The following is a 17,388-nucleotide window of genomic DNA, read 5'->3' on the forward strand; positions in this document are numbered from 1 at the left end:
TGCTGTTCTCTACTGCAGAAGGGGAGGAGTTTTCAGGTTCTTAAAGTAACACCCTACTGCAGTTCACAAGAAGTGGGAATCAACAGCTCAAGAACGGACTCCTGTGTATCCACAACAGAACTTTTGCTTATTGAACAAAGGGACATTTCCTTGAATGTCAAGTCCTGTGAAGTAACAGGGCTCAAGGGTTTTGAGTTAAGAGTTTTGCTTTACTACCTATGAATGTGCCTGGCTGTGTTTGCACAGGCCCACACCCAGCCCTTGCTCGAACTGTTACAGGGTGTTACCAACAGGCATGGAAAGGGTGGTATGATTCTAAACAAAGATGTAGAGGACGCTTAGCTACCTAGCTGGCCAGACTAGACGGATTATGCTAGTTTTTATCTACCATCTGTTACTATGTTACATAAGAAAAAAAAAAAAAAAAACAGAAAACTTATTTTGGCATCCACCTGTTACAATCAAAGCTAACAGAATGGTTTCCACAATCATTCATGTACATGTTGCTGTACTAAGTGCACAACCTGGAAAAAAATATTAATCAATGTCTGTAGAATGAAGGAGTGGATATTCTGCTAACCAGACCTCCTTAGATCAACATTACATGACTTTGCTCATACAATGAACAGTTCTTGTTGAAAACTGATAGAGGCAGGCCAGAGTGGATAGCAGATACAGTGGTACCTCGGTTTACGAGTGCACCGGTTTGCGAGTGTTTTGCAAGATGAGCAAAACACTCAGAAAACTTTTATCTCGTAAACCGAGCACTGCCCCGATAAACGAGCACTCAGCAATGCTGGCCCAGGGGTGAGTACCTGCCTGCAGGTGCTGCACAGCGATTCGAAAGTGGTGCCTTCCTTGTGCAGCTGCCCTCCTACTTCGGCGATGCCTCTGCCGTCCATCAGCACTCTCCCGGCTCCCATCTAAACCGGCCGCCATCCTGAATGAGCATGCGCGACTTCACCTCTCTCCTCTCCTAAGTCAGACGCTGCCCCGACAACACGCTCACCACGTACAAGCGTGCGACTTAGGAGAGGAGAGAGGTGAAGTCACGCATGCTCATTCAGGATGGCAGCTGGTTTAGATGGGAGCCGGGAGAGCACTGACGGACGGCAGAAGCATCGCCGAAGCAGGAGGGCAGCCGCATGGGGACCCCGAGGCAAGGAAGGCACCACTTTCGAATCGCTGTGAAGCACCCGCAGGCAGGAACTCACCCCTGGGCCACCATTGCAAACTTCGGTTGTGGAACGAATCTTCTGAGTTTGCATTAAAGCCTATGGGGAATTTAGCTTTGCAAAACGAGCATTTTGGATTACAAGCATGATCCTGAAACGGATTATGCTCGTAAACCAAGGTACCACTGTATAACCCATGCCATGATTATATAATAATAAAAAAAGATGCATGACTAAAAGTTATCAAATTGCTTAGAAAATGTTACCTTAGCAGGTCAAAAAAAAAAATCTAAAACCTGTAGCTCTACCATCTTTGCTAAAGGAAGTTGTTAAAAATAGAACAGATGACTCCTATCATGTTCGATATGTTTTGTTTTTGAAGTGCATGCTTACTAAAAAAGATTATAACATGCGAGCATACTCAAAGAAAAGCCATCCTTTCATCCTTATTCCATCTTTGATCCCTAAACTTCCTCTCTCCCTTACCCCTATCTCACTCCCCAGCTTTAATATCTGCACATGTTATCTTCCTCCATTTTTTTCTCATTTTAAATTTCAAAACAACAATTACTTATATCCTATGAAAATACTGGGTAAATAGATCTACAACAAATATAAAAGAACAAACAACTCAGCTCAGCTCACATTCCAGGGAGCACGCTGTAAATCCTAAATATAAAATCAGCAAAGCTAATAAGCTAACAAGGCACACACTACTTTATCCAAGATCAACAAAGGAACCGACAGCCTAACTGAAACAATTGACCTCCTATCTCTAAATCTCACCACTAGGCATCAAAGCAGGTAAGAGCTTCTTTACCCAGTAAAAATCATTCCAATTAAGTTGAACCAAAGAACACATCTCTATAAGCTACATATCACACACCTACATGGGAATCTTATTAAAAAGGAAGAACCGAGGGCTAACACTCTAGACTAGTGCTGCCCAATTTAAATTGATTCACCAATTCACTTTGGTGAATCGATTCAAATCAATTTGCTTCCTTAAAATAAAAATAGGACTCACTAATTCAGTGAGTCCTGAATCTCCTGAAATACGTCCAGGTCTCCTAAAGCAGCAGCGGCAGCTGAACAGGCTTCTCCTGACCTGACCTGCACCATTGGGGCCTTCCTTCTCATCACTGATGACATCAGTAGAGAGAAGCCTTGGTGGGCATGTTCACTGTTGCTGCTGCTTTAGGAGGCCCGAAAGTTGACCAGTTCTGCACAGCAGGATAGGAGGGATAGAAGACTGCTGAAGAGAGGGATGGAAAGCTGCTGCAGAGGGATATGGGAGGGAGGGATGGAAAGCTGCTGCACAGGGTAATGGGAGGGATGGAAAGCTGCTGCACCTAGGGGGAGAGAGAAAGAATTGTTGGACATGGGGAGGAGGAGATGAAGGAAGAGATGCAACAAACAGGTAGAAAGGGGTAAGAGGGAGAAATCTTGCATATGGTGGAAGGGAGACATGCATGGAGAAGAGAAAGAAATGTTGCACATGATAATGGAGATGAGGAAGGGAGAGATGCTGGAGGAGAGAGAGAGAAGACAAACAATGTTGGATATGGCAGTGAAAAGGAAGGCACAGAAAGGAAAGATGAATGGTAAGAATGGAGAAAGAAGAAAACCTCAAATGGACAGGAGGCCCTGGAGAGCGAGTTAACAGAAGACAAACAGAAACCAGAGCCTGGGACCAACATGATTTGAATAATAAAAAGACCAGACAAAAAGATAGAAAAATTAATTTTATTTTCTTGTTTTGTGATTACAGTACGTCAGATTTGAAATGTTTATCCTAACAAAGTTGGTATTAGACAGCGAGCACGAGCTAGGACTCAACAGAGACAAGAAAAGTGTTTGTTTTTTTTTACTTTGTTTACACCGTAGCACCAGCATGGGGTTGGAGAGGGCAAAGGGGGATGAGGTGGGTGAAGAGGCTACAAAATAAACTCACCAGGCTGTTTGAAAAAAAACACCCGATTGGACAGGAAAAGTGAATCGAATTGAAAAATCAATTCAATAGGCCAAATAGTATTTAAAAAAAAATTTTTTCCCTGAATCAGGCAGCACTACTCTAGACTACAAAGCAAACTGTTTTGCCCTATTTGAGCAGCCAATGTCATAGCAGGAAAAATATAACATTTTCTGACCACAAAACTTATTGGAAAAAAAAAAAGTATAAGAAGATTTCAAAATCAAAGTTTTATTCACTTCAAAAGAAAAACTAATCAGGAAATGTTCTAGTCAGGATATTATCCTCAGATATTTCTAAGAAAGCTGTTAAAGCCACACTTTCTAAGACTACCAGCATATCAAGTCCTCCCCCATCTTTTCATTCACCAACACTTTCTTAGCTGACACAAAACAATTTAGATGCCCTTTTGCTAAAGCTTAGTACGCACTGACAAGATACAGTAGAATCTCAGCTATCCGGCACCCATGGGGATTGGTGGATGCTGGATAACTGTTTTCCCGGTTGATTGAGAGTGCTGTGTTAGAAGAACACATATCTCGATCTCCCCCTCCCTCCCGCCCCAAAGCACCAGCGTGGCAATGGTCCTGAGCCACAAAGCCCTCCTCCCTCCCTCAAACCCTGAAAAGGCAGAAGCAGGTGGTGGTGACGAGCCGCGAACCCCCTCACTTCCTCCCCTGAAGCACAGCCAGTCAGCAGCCTCAAAACACATCCCCAGGGCTCACTATACTTGTGTGGGAGATGATTTTGATGTCTAATGAGATCAAAGTGGAATTTTAGAATCTTGACATCTCGATGTGAGCATCATTTGTGCAATAATGATGCACCTTTATGTATATCAATGCAGCATTCACGCATAAAGTAGTTTTCCAGAAGCTCAGCACATAACTGCAAGTGGCTGCGTACTGGCGCAGAGCATAACTTAATAGTAATTATCTTAGTTACTCGCTCAAATGCAACATTTACAAGCCCACATTAATGCCTGCTTTTTACAGAGGGTTAAGTGATGGTGACAAAATGTTGGCATGTAAATTCCAATTTATACTCTCTTACAGAATCTGAGCACCCAGACAGATGCCATATGGAATTCAAACTTATTAGAGCCTTACATTTTAGTGCCCAAACTTTTTAGAACTGACCCCTACATGTAATGCAAAACAAACACAGTGCATCGCCTTATTTACACCATACCTACAGGGGATGTAGGGAAAGAAAAGGTAGCAAAAGGTCAAGAAAATAATAGAAGTGCAAACAGAAATCCTGTTCCAGCCAGACTCAACTCTGGGAAGAAATTTCACCTTTCAGCAGGACAATGATCCTAAGCGCAAAGCCAAAGCAACAGTGGCATGGTTAAGGAAGAAAAAAAGTGAATGTCCTCAAGTGACCCAATCATAGCATAGACCCGAATCCAACAGAAAATCTGTGGCAAGACTTGAAGACTGCAATCCCCAGGCAACATGAAGATAGCTTGAGCATGAGCTATTCTGCACCATCCTGCTGTACAATGTTGGTACACACGGCTGTCATTCCTGCAAAAGGGGTTTCCACCAAGGAGCATCAAAAATTATACAATAAGCTTTAGATTCTTATTTGTACCCCACCCCCTCCTTTCGCAAAACAGTAGAGCGGTTTTTAGTGCCGGCCGCAGAAGCAACAGCTCTGACAATCATAGGAATTCTATGAGCATTTACCAGAACTAAAAACCACGCTACTGTTTTGTAAAAAAAGTAAAATAAAATAAGGGGAGGGTTATTATTTGTTTAATATGTCTGTAATTGGTTTTTAACACTAAAAATTTAAAGCATGTTGTACAGATTGGTGAAAAATTTAAACACTGTCTGAATTGTATTTTCCAGATAATAGAATATGAAAAATGCACAATACCCTGAAGACTTTTGCAAGAACTGTACTTTATTTCATCTCTTAAAGCAACGTCCAGAAGTCCTTTGTATCAGCACCAGCATTTCTGTGCTGCTGTCATGGCACAGAACTGTTGACCACGATCCAAATTATTGCTCTGCTCACAGAACACAATCCCGTATTTTTGCCGGTGCTAAAAATAGCAACCATCTTCAGCAGGGGGGGGGGAGAATACAAAACTCAGTACTTTGCAGTAAAATGTGTATGCTGTGGCTTTTAATCCCCCCCAAAAAAAAAAAAAATAATAAAAATAAAAATCAATTGCAGGTGTATAAAAATCCCAGCCACTTATGTGTGCAACTTTTAATGGCCAACGGAGCTCTTGCAAATGTAGCCACCCCAACCCCCCTGCCTCCCCCCCGCACATTACATGCTCTCATTTGCTGCCCATGCAGACTGTTTAACTCTGCAGCTCTGTTACTAAAGGTTATTAAGACTTTAAAGCATGGTTAATGTGCACAATATGGTATCTTTGTTAATAAAAATTGATTTAAAAAATGAGCTAAAGAGGATGTGTACTAAGAAAGGAAAAATAAACTACAGAGTCCAGGGGTCTACATACTATTTGGATCCCAGCAGCATTTCTATAGACCCCACCCAAGAGATGAGTGAAATCTTCAAGGAGAAGATGGAGGGAGGGAGGTAGAAAGACATGAAAGGGAAGGGTGAGAAGAAGGAACATTATGTAGATATGAAAGGGAAGGGTGAGAAGAAGGAACATTATGTAGATTAGGAGTAATCAAAGATGGTGTGAAAAAAAGAACAAAAAAAAACCTTGAAGCAATAAAGTCAAATATTAATTTGAAAAAAATAACACATCCTTAAAAAGCTGGGTGAGGGGGGAAGGAAATAAAAATAAAACGAAGAGGGAATATCATGATTACTAGAGTCCAGGTTTCCCGGCATGTTCAGGGCTATGTACGAAAATATGCACTGTAGCATCAAGTATCCTCTGAGCTGATCTAAAAATGTTGTCTTAAAGCATTTGAACAAAGCTGAACAACTCCAGGTATTCTGCAATTTAAGCTGCTTATGCATCTTAAATATTTTCAGACTAAAGGTCTCCATGATTTTGTATTAAATTATTTCAAGTAACAAAAATGAACTCAGATACCTGTTCTATTTTATTGGGCTGAACAAACCAAAGCCATAGTGAAAGCTTTCTCCCATTGTGAGCAGCCTCAACAATTAATTAAACCTTTAATTCAAAAAGTCTGCTTGCACAATGAAATAATGAATTGATCCTTAACCCACACAAATATAAAATGTATCAGTGTGCACTTACCACTCTTGGAGTTTATAGTAAAGAACCCTTGTGGATTTCCACTTGTAATCCTATACGTCAATTTGTCACTAGAGCTGGAATCTGGATCAAATGCCTCAACCCGAACAACAGACACATCCTTAAGTGAATTCTCTGCGACCTCTGGGTAATAAACAGGCTTGGTGGTCTGAGGGGCATTATCATTGACATCCTCTACTTCTATGTATATTTCGATGAAAGAAGACAGGGGCACCACACCACGATCTGTAGCATACACAGAGAGCCAATAATGTGTAGTTGTTTCACGGTCCAGATGATCTGCCGTCTCTAGGATACCTGTCCATTGAAAACAAGAAGAGAGCATTGTCTATTAATAATTAGAAACTCCCTTCAACTCAAACCATTTTCATAATTACACAAAATCAATCAATATGCACTGACAATTTTTATATAGTATTAAGTATTTGATGACTTATGATGTACTTATTAATGTATTATGTATCCCCCATATATTTAGAATACTAGCAAATGAACAGTGCAACTCTCAAAACTGGACTCACAATACATTAAGACAGATATGCTTATTTTTACATTTTTTTCAAAATCAACCAAGTGACGTTAAATAAAAGTTGATGGTACTGGAGGCGGGTCCCACCTTAGAGATGATAGAAGGAAGGAATATTACAAAGCTAACTGAGAATTATTATAATGGCATTTCAAGTCATGCTTTTGGTCAAACTGCCTAACAAGGCCAATATGAGGAAGAAACCTTATTAATTATAATTTCAGATAAGACATTTTTGAGAGTGAGTAAGGGGTCAATGAAAGATGAAACATACTTCAAAATGAGATGCTAATGCACCTTTAGCACATCAAAATCTGTAATACAAAACTACCTACTCTCTTGTGTCCCAAAAATGGCCAGCATATAAATCGAACTCTATTACAAAGGTGAAGGAAAACAGCCGCAGACAGCACGAGGAGAAACCCCAAGTGCAGACTCAGAAGTTGGTTGAAACATACTACTTCTACATCGTCCCCTCAAACAGGAGCATATAAAACCTTCACATACTATTCACACATCAAAAACTTGTTCAATCTGAGAAAAAAACATAATGCACACATTTTTCTAAAATAATCATTATACATCAAAGTGCTTCTCAGAAAAAAATAGAATCTCCTGACATTGGCCATCCTTTTAAGGCTGCTTGCTGCTAGCAAGAAGACCCCAGCTATGCCACTGCTCTTTAACTCGACTATGATTTCAGTTTCATAGCACAGGCCAGATACTGTAAACCAGCGGTCTCAAACTTGCAGCCAGGGGGGCCACATGTGGCCCGCCAGGTACATTGTTTCCCCGAAAATAAGACCTACCCCGTAAATAAGCCCTAGCAGGATTTTCGGGGTAGGTCTTAATATAAGCCCCACCCCAAAAATAAGCCCTAGTCCTGGGATTTGCCAGCAGTTCCCCTTCCCTCCCTCCCATCCCTTATGCAGCAGAATTCTTGAGGTGCCTACAAGCCTGGGCCAATCACACCTTAGGGTTAGTGGGGATGGGCGGACCTGCTGTGCCTAAGGCCTGATTGGTCCAGGCTTCTAGAACCTGGGCCAATCAGGCCTTAGACTTAGTGGGGATGGGCTGGGAAGGGGCAGGCCCGTCTCATTTCGACGAGGCGGGCCTGTCGGCTGGTCGGCAGCAAGACTCGTCCAGCCAACCAACATTTAAAGGTTAGTTGGGGGGGAGGTTAGGGGAGTCATGGGGGGGAGGTCGTTAGCATGGGGTGTCCAGAGGGGGTCCGGCTTTCCGGCAGGAGGGGTTGGGCACCCTCCTGCTGACGACTGTGAGTTTGGGGGGGTGGCGTTCCGACAGGAGGGGTTCAGCACCCTCCTGCCGGCGATTGTGAGCTTGGGGGGGGGCGGAGTTCCGGCAGGAGAGGTTCGGCACCCTCCTGCTGGCAATTGGGAGTTTGGGGGGCGGCGTTCCGGCAGGAGGGGTTCGGCAACCTCCTGCCGGCGATCGGACAGGCGGCCGCTATACTTATCCCTTGCCGCGATAAGTGTAGCAGCCGTGTCTAATCTAACCCGATTCTCTAACTGGTGTCTGTAATATGGACGCCGGTTACAGAATCAGGGTTAGTGTAGGCCCAATTCTGTATAGGACACCTCTCCTGGGCGTCCTATACAGAATCAGGGCCAAAATGTCTAAACTGAAAAAATAGCTATTTACAGCATCTATGATCACAGAATCCAAAGAAAATTTTTTTCCTAGTCATTTCTTTCAGGTTTGGAAACAAAGTTGTTGCATGGGGCCAAATCCAGAGAGTATGGTGGATGGGGGAATTAATTTGAACAATTCATGCAATTTCACCATCGTGGTTATTATTATTATTTTTTTAAGTTCAATCAGTTTTATTAGCATTTTGTCATAGAAATACAAGCATAGACCTCATATACATAAGAAGTTTTCACAGATTGTAAGTACAGGCGGTCCATGATATGTCATCAAAAACAGAACAAAGAATAATAACATAACCTAATGAACAAGCTTATCAGCCATGTGTACAGGTCTGAGGTAAACACGCAAGTATAAGAGGATATAGTAACATTAAAAGGTGTCATATAAAGTTATAAGATGGTTCTTACAGTCAGATATGTCAGCATGATGATACAGTAAGGCAATTCTTGTATTCATAAGTCTGGCCCAACAGGACGGTCATGGGGCAACACAAATGCCATCGTGATTATTGATGTGCAAGCTGGTATATTATCCTGGTAGAAATGAACTTTCTTCTTGGCCAAATAAGGACATTTTGTCTTGATTTCAGCTTTTAAAATAGTGTGTCGCAAACTTTCCAGTTGGCGGCACACTAAACACAGTACCCTGGCTGGAAGGCACAAGGAAGTGTGCATGCATGACGTCAGAACGTTGACGTCCACACATGCACGGAGGCCCATCTGGCCGCTTCGGTGGAGGGATCCAGAAGGAAGGTAGATAGGTACAGTGAGAGAAGGAGAGATGCCGGCAAGGAGGAGAGTCATCCGCGCCAGCTGACTGCCTACCAACGAGACTCTCACTCCGAGAGGCACGTCTTGAAGGCAGTCAGCCGGCACGGATGACTCTCCTCCTCGCCAGTGAAATTTCAGGAGGCACACTGGTGTGTCGCAGCACACAGTTTGCGATACACTGTCTTAAAACATTGTAATATGCCAGCACATTATTTGCCATTAATGGTTTTTCCCTTTTTCCGAAAGTCAATAATTATTCTGCAGAAATCCCAAAAGAAGGTCGCCATCATCTTTCCAGCTAGCAGAGTCAGTTTCACTTTCTTTGGAGTCAGTTTATCTTTTGTACTCCATCGCTTGGATTGTTGTTTTGTCTGAAGAGTAGAGTGATGAACCCAAGCCTCATCCACAGTCACAAAACGTCGCAAAAAGTCACTTTCATTGCACTTAAAACGCTCAAAACGCATTTTCAAAATGTCCAATTGAACTCGTTTTTGGTCGACATTTAGCAAACATGACAATTGTACACCCAACTTCCTCATGCCTAAATATTTGTGTAGGATGGATGGTGTGTACACATTCTGAAGAAAAGCAGCAGGCCTCATTTAAGGTCAATCAGCAATCTTCCATCACGATTCAGTGAACTTCATCAACCACTTCTTTGGTTGTTGCTGTTTTTGAACATCCAGAGCATTCTTCATCAACAATGCTTGTCCAGCCATGTTTAAACTCAGCAGCCCACACTTTCACCATTGAAAATGAAGGAGACACATCACCATATACTGCGTCTAACTCAGATTTTTTTTTTTAAACTTTATTTAGTTTTTAATGCCAACACAAACTGCAATACAATTTACATACAAATAATAATATTCAAATAAGCACATAAACAATCAGAATCAATACAAAAAAATAAAATTTCCTCCCCCATCTAACATTACCATCAGGAATAATACCAAAACAAAAGATATACCCCCTTCCTGTTCCCCCTCCCCTGGATTTAACTCAGATTTAGTTTTGGTAGGTGATATTCCCTTGAAATGAAGGAATTTTATCAGCGCAATACTCAATTTTATCAATTTTTTTTAAATAAAGTGGAGCAGTTCAATTCAAAAGGTTGCCAAGACAAAACTAGATGTCAGACCAACTTGAAAATCTAGCCATAAATTTGTCAACACCGTTACTCGAGATCTACTGGCAGGCCAGGTTTTCAGGATATCCACAATGAACATTGCATATGAGAGATTTGCATATCAAGAAGGCAGTGCATGCAAATCTCTTTCATGCATATTCATTGTGGATATCCTGAAAACCTGGCCTGCCAGTAGATCTCAAGGATCGGACTTGGGCAGCCCTGGTCAACACCATCTGCTGGAAATGTGATGCTAATCTTGGTGCTGGAAACTTTTCCATTGACCCTCGTAGTGCGGAGGAAGGGGGACAGAGAATGCCAAGCATGCTATGGGGATGGGAACCAGAAAAGCTGTGAATACCAATGGGATGGGATCAAATAAAGTTGAAAATGCCATGGGGATGAGAGAAAAACACAGAAAACACAGTATACACATCATGGGAATAAGAGACAGCTAAGAAAGTGGGGCCAAGGGGGTAGAAGTAGATGAGTGTGCCATTGGTATAGGGGGAGATGAAACTTGAAGGGTTTGCCATGGAGAAGATGAGGAGATTAAACACAGTAAACAATTACAGCCTAAACTTTCCTAAAGGAAATGAATTACCTCTTTATTCATTACTAATTACCATATTCACCTACCACAGAAACAGAACATTCCAATGTAAATATATTGAAATACTCATATATAATTTGAAAAAGCAAGGTGAAAAGTGCATGCACCTACCATTAAACAAAGGCATGTTTTGTGGAGAAGTCTATGCCAGAGTTGTATTTGCCTGTGATGGTTAAACTGCCAGAGAAGGGTAAATGAGGTCTTTGGGGATTATGCGCATCAGAAGGATTGAGTGAGTAGAGTAAGGAATGGTAACAGAAGTGTTCTGGGGTAGTGCCTGGGTACATGGCTGAGGGCTTATCTTTAAGAATGGTAGCACAGTTGATAGGTGTTTAGGAAGACTGATAATGTGAGTGTAATGAGGAACTTAGGGTTGTTAGCACTGGATATAGCTAATAAACCAAGTGCAAGAATAGAAAGCCCGAGAGCCCGTCTCGACGGGCGCATCCAACGCGGAGCTGGTGGCCCGCGAGAGAATGCCCGTTGGGATGAGGGGTGGTGTGGGAGAAAGGATAGAGTAGGAGGAAGGATTGAGTCTTCCCGCCGAGGGGAAGGCTCACGATTGGTAGAGGCCGCGGCGAGGGGGACGATGGGAGGGTTAATAAAGAGGGGGGAGCTGGAGGATCCAAATGGTCGCCAGGTCCTCCAAGGCTGCTTTCCACCCACCCGCCCGTGATGCTAAGTTTCGCAGGATGGGGTAGTTTGGGAGGCGGTATCCCGAGCTACTGGCTGCTGGGCTCATCAAGGGATGAGCGGTGGGCTGGTGCAGAGCCGTGCTTGGTGGGTCAGATGACCCTGGACAATGGGGCATGTGGAGACATGCCACCCCTTGGACCCTTGCTAGCACGGCGATGTCGGGGGCCATTTAATTCTTATATTACAGATCCCTGCTAGCATGGCGGGGTCGGGGGGCCATTTAATGGCCATAGTAGCTCGGGTTCAAGATGTGTTTGTTTTCAATGTTGTTTACAATGCCTGTTTGTTAAACATGGTTATAATTTATTTTTAAGTTATATGTTTATTTCAATAAACAGGGCGGCAGCCAGGTTAAACCAATGACAGTTTGGAGTGTGTTATTGGGACCCAGGAGGTGGGGTGACAGGAGGTTTGTTATGAGAGCGGGCCAATCCAGGTTCCGTTATTAGTGTGTAACACAGCACTCCTTTCTCTTTTAAGATCTACCTCTGCAGGTCTGGCCTTCTGCATTTTCATTTAAGAACATAAGAGTTGCCATACTGGGACAGATTGAAGGTCCATCAACTTCAGTATCCTCTTTCCAACAGTATCTAAGCCAGTTCAGAAGTACCTGGCAAGATCCCAAAAGAGAAAAACAGACTATAATGCTGCTTATCCCACCTCTTTGAGAATCCTTTTGACTCCTAACTACTCTCACCTTGGGTTCTGCATCCCCAACCCTCCATGCCACATCTGTCTGTCCAAGCTGTAAGCTCTTCCGAGAAGGGACTGTCTTAAAATGTCCAAATGTACAGCACTGCGTACACCTTTCAGCACTATATAAGTGATAAGTAGTAATAGTAGTAGTAGTTATCCTAGAAATAAACAGTGGATTTCCCCAAATCTACTTTAATAATGGCTTATGGACTTATTATCCAAACCTTTTTCAAACCCTACTAAAGCTAATTGCTTTTACCACATTCTCTGGCAACAAATTCCAGAGTTTAATTACATGATGACTGAAGAAATATTTTTTTCTGGTTTGTTTTACTATTTAGTAACCTCACTGAGGGCCCCCTAGTCATTGTATGTTTGAAAAGAGTAAAGAAGTGATTCACAATAACCGTTCCACTCCATTCACTATTTTATGGATCTGTATTATATGTCCCGTCAGCTGTTTTTTCTCCAAGCTGAAGAATCCTAGCCTCCAATACTGTATCATAAATGTATCTCATCTTGCCACAATGATTCTCTGTCGAAAATTGCAGGATATAAGAAGCTGTATTGTATTTTCCTCAAAAAGAAGTCATCCCATCCCTTTTCTTATTTTCTTTACTCATCTCTGTACCTTTTCTAATTCTGCTATATCTTTTTTGAGAAGTGGCAACCAGAATTGAACATAGTTGATGTGCAGTCGCACCATGGAGCAACACAAAGGTATTAGAATATTCTCCATTTTGGAATTGGGGGAAATCCACTGCTTATTTCTAGGATAAGCAGGATAAAATCTGTATTACTCACTGGGATCTTGCCAGGTATTTGTGACCTGGGTTGTCCACCACTAACACTCCAGGCAGACCAATACTTTTGGGCAATGGATCTGTTTTAGAACCATTGTCCAAATTTGGCGATTTTTTCCTGAGACATTTCACTCTTGATCATTATCATCATCATCATATATCAGGGACTCAAAATGCATGTCATAAATATATTCTGGAGATTGTGATGGAGACTTCACAGGTACTTTGCTAGTTACATTAGATATTGAATCACTCTACAGAAGAGACATTGAGGAAAAGAAATACTTTCCAAAGGGTACCTAACCATTTCATCCTCACGCTAGCTACTTGGCCCTTATGCAAAATTATTTTTGTTTCCAAGATAATTTTTTTCAACGGATAAAGGGCACAGCCATAGTATCTTCTATGGCCCCTGATTTGGCCACTCTTTATGTAGCTAAATTTGAAGAACATTTTCTTAAGGATAGTCCATATCATGTAGAGTTGAAAATTTACAAGCGAAAGGATCTTTGTTAATGGATCCTTCTTTTAGAACAAAAACCGATATAGTATGCACACTGAAATTTTCACATCAAGCTCATAAGATATGCAAAATCATAATGAGACACTGGCTCAACACATACATGCTTTCAAGGAATGAGTCCTACGATTGCATACGCACGTAATAGAAACCTTAAAGAAAAACTGGACCCATCAACTTTACCCATGTACAACCATTATTCACATATAGCGTTTTCTGGTCATGCGGGCCCTGTTCTGCTTGTAAACACAGCATCATATGCACCTCATTCACACATCCAGATACTAAAAAAGTTTATACTTTTGAGACATAACTAACTGCAATACTGTGAACGTGATCTACGTTGTACAATGTCCGTGTGGATTTTTGTATATTAGTAAAACAAAAAGGTGTATCAAGATTAGAATAATTGAGCATAGAAGCTGTATAATTAAGGCATGTTAAAATGGCACCTCTCACTGAGCATTGGTATGCTTTTAACTATACATCTATGTATTGGACATTTTTTGTTTCTAAGACCATTCATTTATCAAAGAGAGGTGGAAATATTGATCAGTTATTACAAAGAGAAGAGCAACACTGCATCTATATGCTTAACAATGTTTCTCCCTTTGGGCTTAATTCTGAATTAGATTTCAGACCCTTATTGTAAGTCTTTTTATGTTTTCCTGTTTCCCTTTTTTCTTATCATGATCACAGTGATATACTCACACATTCACAATGTTGAAGATTACTTTGGCGTGATCGCGCCATCATGGTCTGGCACTATCATACAACTTATATCCACCTTATTTTTGTATTCAGCTTGTTAAAGACATTTTTCTCCTTTAACACTTGTCCAAGCTGTTTTTATATTTAGAACAACTTGCTCACATTTCTTGTCTGATTTGTTCTACTTTTGTACACTTTCAGCAATCATCACTTTCATAAATTCCACACAAAAGCAGCATGGAAAAAACTAAACCAACAATACAAGCTAAAACTAAAAGAAAAAAGAAAGACATACTACACTAACCAAATAGGCATAGAAGCCCAAGACACAAAAAAACTATTCCAATTACTAAAACAATTCACAGACACCAAACCCTACCTAGCCAAAAACGACAACCCTCCCCCTTCAACCACCCTGAGTACTTTAAAAACAAAATTACAACTACCAGGACAAACTTCGCAGGAACACCAACCCACCTAGAAGAAATCACAATGCCCCCCACAGAAAGATTCAGCTGCAGCCTATAGAACCTGGTCCCACTTCCCCACAATACAATGGTCTGACCTTAACAAACTCTATAAAAAATACAGCTATGCAGCTTGCAACCTCAACCAATGCCCTCCATACCTGTTAAAAACTTCCAGCCTAAAATTCCGCACTCTCCTCATGCAATGGATACAAACCATGCTCACAGATGGCCCTTTTCCCACAAGACCTCTCTGAAATCATCATCACCCTGATCTTAAAAGACCCAAAAGGAGCAACAGATCAACCATCCAACTACAGACCCATAGCCTCAATTCCACTATATGTCAAGCTAATGGAAGGCCTCATAGCTAAACTCCTCACCAACTACCTAGAAAACCACAACTTACTCCACCCTACACAGTCTGGATTCAGAACTAACTTCAGCACTGAGACACTACTAGGCTCCCTTCTGGATACCTTAGCACAGGCAAAAAAAAAATGCTGATTATACAACTAGATCTCACTGCAGCATTTGACCTGGTAGACCATGACATCCTGCTACAAATACTAGATACAAAAGGAATCACAGGCAAAGTACACTCATGGTTTCAAGGATTCCTACAATTCCTACAGGACCTACAGAGTAAAGACAAACAAAGAAAAATCAGAACCATGGTCCAAACCCTGTGGCCATTATCCCCCACACTCTTCAATCTCTACAAAATAGGCTTAACCTCCTATAACTATGCCGACGACATCACCATTTTCCTTTCTTTTGATCAGCCAATGCCCGCTATGACAGTCACATTACACAGAACTCTAGAAACAGTGGCAACATGGATGAAAGACAACAAACTAAAACTGAAACCAGAGAAAACAAAATTTATACTTCTCGAAAAACATTAAACCCCCAACCATAACAAACCTAGTAATAAACTAAATCACATACCCCATTCAACCCACTCTAAAACTTCTGGGAACGACGATAGACAGATGCTGCACAACGCAACCACAAATCAACAAAACAATACAGAAATCATTTGCGATCATGAGAAACCTAAGGCAAGTTTGAAAATTCTTCGACAGAAAACAATTCCAGCTCATGGTCCATTCCTTAGTCCTAGGTCTCCTAGACTACTGCAATATCCTCTATCTCCCCTGCCCCACAACAATGATAAAACAACTACAAACAGTACAAAACACAGCTCTGAGACTAATCTATTCGCTAAGAAAACATTACCACATCACCGAGGCATACCTCGACTCACACTGGCTCCCAATTCAAGCAAGAATACTATTCAAATTCTACTGTCTACTATTTAAATCCATAAATGGAGACAGCCCAACCTACTTGAACAATCGCCTAATCCAAACTATCACAACCAGATACAGAACTCAGACACCATTCACATACCCTCCAATCAGAGACATCAAACGGAAAAAACTGTATGATGGCTTCCCAGGAAAGGGACTTGGGAGTTCTGATCGACAAGTCGATGAAGCCGTCCGCGCAATGTGCAGCGGCAGCAAAAAAGGCTAACAGAATGCTAGGAATGATAAAGAAGGGGATCACGAACAGATCGGAGAAGGTTATCGTGCCACTGTACCGGGCCATGGTGCGCCCTCACCAGGAGTACTGCGTACAGCACTGGTCGCCATACATGAAGAAGGACATGGAACTACTCGAAAGGGTCCAGAGAAGAGCAGCTAAGATGGTTAAAGGGTTGGAGGAGCTGCCGTACAGCGAAAGATTAGAGAAACTGGGCCTCTTCTCCCTCGAACAGAGGAGATTGATAGGGGGCATGATCGAAACATTCAAGGTACTGAAGGGGATAGACTTAGTAGACAAGGACAGGTTGTTCACCCTCTCCAAGGTAGGGAGAACAAGAGGGCACTCTCTAAAGTTGAAAGGGGATAGATTCCGTACAAACATAAGGAAGTTCTTCTTCACCCAGAGACTGGTGGAGAGCTGGAACGTTGTTCCGGAGTCTGTCATAGGGGAAAACACCCTCCAGGGATTCAAGGCAAAGCTAGATAAGTTCCTGCTGAACACGGATGTACACAGGTAGGGCTAGTCTCAGTTGGGCGCTGGTCTTTGACCGGAGGGCCGCCGCATGAGCGGACTGCTGGACATGGACCACTGGTCTGATCCAGCAGCGGCAATACTTATGTTCTTAAGTTCTAGCCACACAGGCAGCAAAACTAGACCAACTCTCCAATCTATTAATCGCGACCCCAGACTACAAAACTTTCAGAAAAATAAAAACCCTGCTAGTCAAGAAATCCATGAAGACCAACTAACACCGTATGAAACATTTCAATCATCTGAAGCCACCCACTCAACTCTACAAACACCTATGGACATGTCCAGATAACCTCTTCTGTAATCTGCTTTGAACCACAAGGTAATGGCG

The 17,388-nt window shown here is 42.0% G+C and overlaps 1 protein-coding gene across 7 annotated transcripts in view; it reads right to left on the bottom strand.

Annotated features, from left to right (window-relative positions):
* FAT1 (FAT atypical cadherin 1) overlaps positions 1-17,388 on the bottom strand; it is a 363,497-nt gene that overhangs the window by 255,420 nt on the left and 90,689 nt on the right. For all 7 annotated transcript variants that reach the window (XM_033943896.1, XM_033943897.1, XM_033943893.1 and 4 more), the window contains exon 3: positions 6,353-6,667. In XM_033943896.1, coding sequence (XP_033799787.1) covers positions 6,353-6,667 — 315 coding nt within the window. The remainder of the gene's footprint in view (positions 1-6,352; positions 6,668-17,388) is intronic.

The sequence above is a fragment of the Geotrypetes seraphini genome, chromosome 1 (genome assembly GCF_902459505.1).
Source record: "Geotrypetes seraphini chromosome 1, aGeoSer1.1, whole genome shotgun sequence".
In the NCBI taxonomy this organism is placed as follows: domain Eukaryota; kingdom Metazoa; phylum Chordata; class Amphibia; order Gymnophiona; family Dermophiidae; genus Geotrypetes; species Geotrypetes seraphini.